This window comes from Mucor mucedo (genome assembly GCF_025094135.1).
Source record: "Mucor mucedo strain NRRL 3635 chromosome Unknown EV154scaffold_15, whole genome shotgun sequence".
NCBI lineage: Eukaryota > Fungi > Mucoromycota > Mucoromycetes > Mucorales > Mucoraceae > Mucor > Mucor mucedo.
Window position 1 is genome coordinate 430,032 of NW_026252299.1, and position 8,074 is coordinate 438,105.

The 8,074-nt window shown below is 41.1% G+C and overlaps 1 protein-coding gene across 1 annotated transcript; it reads left to right on the plus strand.

Moving 5' to 3' along the window:
* Positions 1-1,854: 1,854 nt before the first annotated feature.
* On the plus strand, positions 1,855-4,934 carry EV154DRAFT_577624 (uncharacterized protein; the record flags this gene model as incomplete). Its single annotated transcript, XM_051606528.1, has 4 exons — positions 1,855-2,324; positions 2,430-2,690; positions 3,363-4,801; positions 4,867-4,934. The coding sequence occupies 4 exons, from the start codon at positions 1,855-1,857 to the stop codon at positions 4,932-4,934; spliced, it is 2,238 nt and encodes a 745-aa protein (XP_051461190.1).
* Positions 4,935-8,074: the final 3,140 nt, after the last annotated feature.

The following is an 8,074-nucleotide window of genomic DNA, read 5'->3' on the forward strand; positions in this document are numbered from 1 at the left end:
GGAACATAATCCAAAAGTTTCGCATAGGCTTAATCAAGCTTCTTGACCATAACGGTGTTTCAAGACAGGTCCAGCGTGATGTCGTAAAGCATGTCAATGGAAACCTTCTTTCCTACATTGATCCTGTTGCTGTCTCAGGTAAATTAAATATTGACTCACAGACTTCCTTTCATACTAATTTCAATTTAGACTTGGGCGGGTTACTTTCTTCTCCAGAGGCTATTCATAGATTACTTGATAAAGGCAGCATTGATTCTGTGAAAATGTATGATGTGTGTCGCGAAGGATGTTTTCTTTTTGATGATAACGTGCAGCAATCACATTGTATCAACCCTGCTTGTGGTGGCGATACAAAAACCAAAATGAAGCTGAGGAATCAATCCGTGCGGGCGACATTTCACCTCCAAAAGCCTTTCAAACCATGGCTATGTCTTCTGTCGGGGCTTCACTTGCGGAACTACTGGTCGACGACGAAATCCGTGAAGACTTCAAGTACGCAAGCCAATTCAGCGAGTATGATGAAGATGGCGTCTACATTGACATGTTTTCCGGTTCGGTGTACAAAGAATTTCTTCGTCAAAATTTGCTCACACGCAAAGACATCTGCCTTGTTCTTTACGTTGATGGGTTTCCCAACCAATCCAAACCCGGAAACTCTCAAACGTTAATCAATTGCATGGTGATGAACATTCCTGCTTCTAAATGGTATAGAACTTAAATTTACTTGTATATGTTGTCTTAATCGAACTTACCTTTTCGTTGTTAGAGCAAAGGAGTCGATGATGATTCCACTGGCTATTTTACCTGGCCCAAAAAAGCCCAAGTATTTGATGAGTTTTTTGACGCCAATCATCGAGGAAATTAATTCGTTGTGTGCAAGAGGATTCGTCGTTGAAAAAACCAATGAAATCGTCCACGAAAGTAAAGTAATCTTGCTCGGAATGACTGGTGATATTCCAGGAATTGCTGACTTTATGAATCATCGTGGACACATGAGCAAATATGGCTGCAGAATTTGCAAAATTGCTGGCAGACATCCTGAAGGTTGCCTTTACGGTATGTACTTCTTGGATGCAAGAGACATGAGAACCAAAGACGAATTAGTCAATGGCGATGCGGTAAATTGTTCAAAGTGTGTACCAATATTTTTAAGATACTAAACGCAGTATGAATTAGCGATTCGATATGCTTGGTGTTGATCCTGTTATTATCTCTCTTTCCACCTTCACTGGTACATCTTTTTTTCTTGGTGACGAGATGCATTTAATTGGTAGAGGGCTTGGTGCTTGGGTGTATACTCTTTTGGATCCCAAGAAAAACAAAACGTTCCGTGAATTCATCACTCAAGATGCACAATATACCTTTGGTTAGAACTCACGTGATGACACTATCATCAAAAAGATTGACGAAAAGGTGAAGCAGAGCAGGGTTTACATACCATCAGCTTTTGAGGGAACTTGAGATGGCGGTGTAGGTATCGGAAGAACTGTCGATTATTTAGACTTTCTCTTGTACATTGTTCCGACCATTGTACTTCCATTGGTCCAGAACAGTAAAACAAAATGTGCGTTGATGGAATTGGTGGAGGAATGTTCCACTGCTTTGCAGTGGCTTCTTTCTCGTAGGGACATTGCAAAAATGAAAGGGTAACATGACAATCAGAGACTAGCTTTTAAAAATTAGACATTAACGCAAACATTTAGATGTTTTAGTAGTTGGCATACGTTTTTGAATCGAGAGATTGTTGCAAGTCGTATCAATGCGCGAGAGTTCACAGCAAATAACCATTATTTGATACATCTGCCGTATTTGGTTGAACAGATGGGGCCATTAAAATGCTACTCTTGCCGACCAATGGAGCGGACAATTAAGAAGCTCACCAATGTGATCAAGTCCACGCATCTTATAGGGGCAAATGCTTCGAACGTCCTTCGTCACCAGGCTAATTATAACAAGATGGCGGTTAGATGTCTGCAGTCTATTCGATTCCCAGAATCTACGGATCGTCCAGACACCTACTGTTCGCATTCCTCTGGTGCTCAAGTCTGGTGTTCGTTTGTACCTCAGTCATTGCTTGGATCGGATTCGGAAGATATATGCTTCGGTGTCCCGAGATCGAAGGTGATTGATGCATTGATATCATGTTATGATCAAAAGGTTGAGAATGAAATCGAGCAATTGACCTCGTCATCCATTGTGATTGCAAGTCCTGCTTGGAACGATGGCTTGGTATTTTCTTCGATTATGGACATAGCCTTGAAAAACTTAAAGACAAGAGCAAATAATATTGTCCTGTTTAAGGCTCCCAAAAGTACTGGTCACAGGTAAGCAAGAGACAATTGACAAACTTTATTGGTACTTACAGCATAAGAATTAGATCTATTTCCATTTGTTTTGTCGGTGTGGTTCACTGCTGCTTTACACACAAGCAAGAATACGAAGAACATTTTTTTGGCTGTCGTTGAAGTATTGAAGCAGCAGCAACTCGACGATCACAATGTTGTGACAGTTGCTCGGAATTCCAGGGGTGACAGATACAAGACGTACGCTGTTATTTCCATTACAGACATTCTCCAAGTGGTTGGTCTTGTACGGTATTCCGATTCCGCTAACTTTTTCAAGGTTGTTTGGCCGTCCATTAAATATACTGACAAGGTTAATCATTTTCCTGCTGGTTCTTTAGCTGATTTGTAAGTTGGTCGTATCTTTCTCTGTTGTGCGTAGACAAGTTTAATTGTAATTAAACTCTTGTCAACAATTCATCTAATGGAGTGATCACTATTTCATTCAATCTGTTGTGTTAATTGGCAATGTGTCATTTGGCAATGCTTGTAAAATAAAAAAAAAAAAAAAGGAAAGGAAAAAAAAATAAAAGAAATTATATTCCGGTGGTCGTGTATTTTATCCACCAAGCTGCGTCCTTCCGCAACATATCGCAGAATTACACTACCGAGTCCGCGCCTGTGTTAATTGTCTCTCTGGTTATAATGAGATCATTTGGCTTTCCTACGTAATAGTAAAAACATCACCCCATAATGTTGAGCGTTGCGGAGGAGCAGTTGATTGCGAGCAATGGCGATTAATAGGTGGTCATCTCTTTTTGTTTTATTTAATTGACGGAATGAGAATTTTCATGTCGTAGGTGACACTCTTTTGGCTAGTAAAATATAACAAGTCCAAATTTTAGTGGCTTAGGAAATTTTTTTTTTTAAGACAAGGGCGTGTTGTTTTCTTTTCTTTTTCTTTTCTTCCCTATACCAGTCTTAAAAAAATGCTAGTACACCTTCTTTTCGACGAGTAAGTATAATTTTCACAATTAACATGTTCAATATATAACTGATCCTAATGTTGACATTCAATAGCCTTATGTGTGAATTGGCTTATCTTGCCCTTTTCTTTTCGGCTCTCCCTTGGTTTTTGGCCAAGTTTGGTTTTTTTTCCGCGTGGAAAAAAATTGATTGGTCTTTTGGCTTTCTTTGGCGCGTGGTAGCTGGTCTCCGACCCAACCGTCCTTCTCCGCCAGAGGCAATTGGTGAATTGTACTTTTGTACTGGTCGGGGTTTTTACCCCATCTCCTTGCGAGATCGAGTGCCTGTTTCGCCCTTGCCTGCTGCGTCTCCCCGTTCGTCTGTTGGTGCTTCTGCTTCCGCTCCTGCTTGCTTTCCCCCCGCTGTCTTGTCTCCTGTTCGTGAGGTTCCACGCCTGGAATTTTCCTTTGCGTCTCGTCCTCCGACAATCGTAAAAGACGAAAGCAAATGTTATTTTCTGGACTGTGCCTTTGCTCGTGGCTTGCCTTGTGTTGGTGGTGGTGTGGTGCCTTCTTTTCCTCCCCTCCCGCAATACCATCCTTCCGTTCCTCTCTTTGCCTTTGTGGGCGAAGTCATTAGCCAGTCTTGGCTTGCTGAGAACGCTTCCTGTCTTGGTTCGGAGGATTTGCCTGCTCCTTCTGTTGCTGGTTGTTCGGCTGTTGCCACGTCGTCCTCGTTTGTTTCTTGCTCCGGGGTCTCATCGTTGGATTGTAGCACGCCATCACCCCTTGTGTCTGGTAGCTTGAATCCCTTTGTCGAGCCTTTCCCTTCTTCGACTGTTGTTGAGTCTTCTCCTGTTCCGGCTGCTTTGTCTGTGGCTTCGGCCCAGCCAGTGGCTGTTGATGTTGGACCTGTGGCTGTTTCTGGACCTGTTGCTGTTTCTGGACCTACTGCTGTCCATCTTCTTGATGCTGTCTCTCGTCCTGTTGCCGTTCCGCGCCGTCTTGCCGTTCCTCGTCCTGTTTCTTGGGGTCGTCGTGTGGGTGTTTGTCGTTCTGTTGGCGCTGGTACTGCCTCCTCTTCTGTGGTTGTTTTTCCTTCTGTCGGTCTTCCTTCTCCTTGTGAGAATTCAAACACTGGAAGCAAACGAAAAACACCTCCTCCCTCCCCACCATCATCTCCTCGTCGTCGAGTTTCCCGTTGTCCTTCCTTGGACAATGTGTCTTTGACTGTCTCTTCTGCCTCTGTGGTCTCTTCTGCTCCTGTGGTGTCCTCTGCTTCTTTGGTCTCTTCTGCTCCTGTGGTCGCTTCTGCTCCTGTGGTCTCTTTTGCTCCTGTGGTCTCTTCTGTTCCTGTGGTCTCTTCTGCTCCTGTTGTCTCTTCCGTGTCTTCTGTCTCTTCTGTCTCTTCTGTTCCTGCGGTCGGTGTCGTTGAGGCCTCCTTCATCTCTGTTTCCCTTGCGCGACCTATTGCCATGCCTTACGTGGCACATTATGAAAAAGCCAGGGAGAGACAGAGTTTGAGGGACCTCTTCGACGCCGCCGAAAAGGAAGGTAAGCTATTTTTATTTCTAAACTTCTTGAAAAAGTTTGATTGATTAACTATTGTTATTTTGTAGAAGAAGAGGAATTAAAGAAGGAAGAAGAAAAGAAGGAAAAAAAATCTCTATTTCGCGGCAGAAAATAAATTTTTTTTTATAAAAGCTTAATTTACTGGGATCAATTACTACAGGTGTTTTTTGTTTGATTGGGTATTTGGTATTTGTTTTAAAACGAGACTTTCAAATGAAGTCATTTCATGCTAAAGATTGAGATCGCTTCAATGAGCTTCTTGCTCATCTCTCGAATGACGACTCGGACAAGGAACAGTAGTGCGATTTTAAGGGCCCTCACAAGCAGCATACTTATTTTTTTAAAGTTCCCGATTCAGGACTTTATTACTTTTTTTTTGAATCGTTACTTCAGGGAACAACTGGCGTACTGGCGAGAGGAAGAAGGACACTTTTCTTTTATGTCTGACTGGTCTTGCTGGAAGATGGACGATAAATCATTTGATGAATGATAGGAAGACCTTCGAAAGCCTACTATATGATGACGGTACCTAGGATTGTATCTTGGACAAGTGCAAAAACATTACAAGACGGAGGAATGGTATGACTTACATACCAAGCACTAAGTGGAACGTACTCAATCTAATGAAGCGACACATTTGGCATTTATAGAGATAAAACGTTATCATATGCAACGTGCTAGACCTGATTTTATTGATCGTACTGAAACGCAAAACGTCAGAGATATCATGAAAGGTTTATTACCTGAAGTTCGCATTTTTGTGAAAAGAAGCTCAGAAGACTATAGATGGTCTGGATGGTTTGGAGAAGTTGCTGCGCTGTGCAGAGAGTTGTCTGTACGATAACCGTAAGGTTTTAAATGTTTCATCATATGACGAAAGTCTCGTGGGTAGAACTTAAGTAAATACTTTACGCTGAATTGAAAGAAATTCGAGTCGCACAGACCCTTCAAGTGGTACAGGCAATAACAGCAAGTCGAATATGACGGATTTTCAACCACTAGTACTAGCCAAGTTTTGAAAGCTCGATATTATTGAAAATGAACTAGCTGTGGTCAAGGATCTTGTTGACATGATGGAGAAGAACAACGCTACTCAAATGGGTCAGTCCACCTATTCAGGTCCCACTAATAACCATGTTACAGGTGGAAATAAATTAAGGAGTTTCAATTGTGATGGTGTAGGACATTTCGCTAGGAATTGTAACTTGGTGTCTAATACTTGTGAACAGGCAAACCACTCGTCTTTTGACTGTCCCAATCGTAATCATTAGAACCGTGGTGAAGGTCAAGCAAACAATTCCATTCAACAACAGAAGGACTTTAAGAACAGCCCCTAGAGGCTTAGAAGTAGAGGGACATTCCAGTAAAGTAGTCCTAAACCAAATAGTTCATCGATACACGTTATCAAACACGGAGCCAAAGTTGAGGAACACAAGGTATATGCAACTGGTACTTCGAAGAAGACTCCAGAAGAGTATAAAGAGATTAGGTTACAGAACTTACAGAAAACAAGAAAGGCCAAGGCAGAATACAAAAAACCTTGATGTTGAAACAAAGCAGCGGGACAAAATCCCACCGTCGATCGCGAGAAACCTGGAGCGGGAGTTCCCTATCATGTTGGACGATGCAAAACATATGGAACACCTGGATCTCAAAAAGCAGTTACGGGATACGCAAATACCCGTTGCTTTACCTTAACTGTTATATTTCGCACCTGAACTGTGATATAAATACCTTAATATACTAGATGGTCAGACCTCGACTAATAGGACGTAATCGGTGGTCAAAGGTATGGCTGAGTCTATGAAGATTGACAACGATGAGCTACCAGCGGTGAATATGATCAACTTGGATGCGACCAGTTTGGGTCCGGATGGAACTAGTCTGCAATCAATGCTAGTCATTGAAGAATACCAACGCAATTGTAAGTTTCTGATCAATGGTGGTGCTGTAGTATCAATAGTCCATTGGTATATGGTCAAACGATTGGGAAAGGAATTATCAGTGTTACCAACAGATACAGTTTTCGGATTCGCAGGCGTGGAAATTGATATTCCAATTGGTGTGGTTAAGCCAGAGTTGCAATTTTCAACTGAAGTTAAAATTCACCATTCATCCTGTAAACGTCAGCCTACTTTGGCTCCAACCTTCATTGGCATGAATTTTATCTTGGCAACCAAGGTAGCAACAAATCGACATCTGAACAATTTGGTGTTTACCTGTCAGGAGCGGACAGGCGGACAGGACAAACAGAAGAATATTTGCCTACAAGAATAAAGGATAATCATTATTTATTAGAATAGAGAGAGAAAGAAAGAGGGAGAGAAAGAAGAAGAGAAAAGAGAGGCTTATCAGAGAATTTATCTGATGAAGGGGATAAAAGAAGAGGAAACTTTAGGCTGTATTTATAGCAAAGGATTGTATAGTTATTTAGTACAAAAATAAGCAATGACAAAGTTTAGTAATTCATTACTTATTTAGGACAGATTTGATGATTGATGGCTGACACGTAGATGATAAGGTGCTGACAAAGAAATACCAAAATTAATGCATCTACGTGACAAGATCATGATATTATGTATTAAATTATTACTTGAAGATTTTTCCTGCGCAGATCGAATTGATTGTCTACCCTCAAGCACTAAAACGATGTAATAAGATTTGTAAATCAGCTACATAAGAAACATAACTTATTGCTAAATATAAGGCAGTTAGGTGACCCATATCCGGCACTTCTGGTGTATTATAGGCTGTTCTCAAGCAAAAAAATTTGATACCCCCCTCTTTTTGTAAAAATTTGATACCCCCCTCCATAACGAAATTATAACCTTAAATTTCATATTCCTCAGCCAAACACCGTTCAAAATTCATACTAACCATTTAAATAATTAATCCAACCTCAGAGGGTGGATTAATTCTTAAAATGGATTTGCAAACCCCTCTGATGTAATAATTTCATCAATCAAAACATACTAAAATGACCCCACTAGTTGACAGTTTGACCATGGCGATTTTGAACATTTTCTTTTGTTCATTTCTTTATTCTTAATAATAAAAATTCGCAAATAATTTAAATATTACCTTTATAACCAATGTTTGGCACCATCGATTTCAACGCACCTTCAAGCTCAAGTGCTTCCACTCCCAACGCCCCCGAGTCTAGTACTCCTATTGACAATGAGAGAGCAAGAGGTCCAGGTTGGAATACAGCAGAATAGTTGCTGTTAATCGAAATTTACGATAAGAACTTGAGTT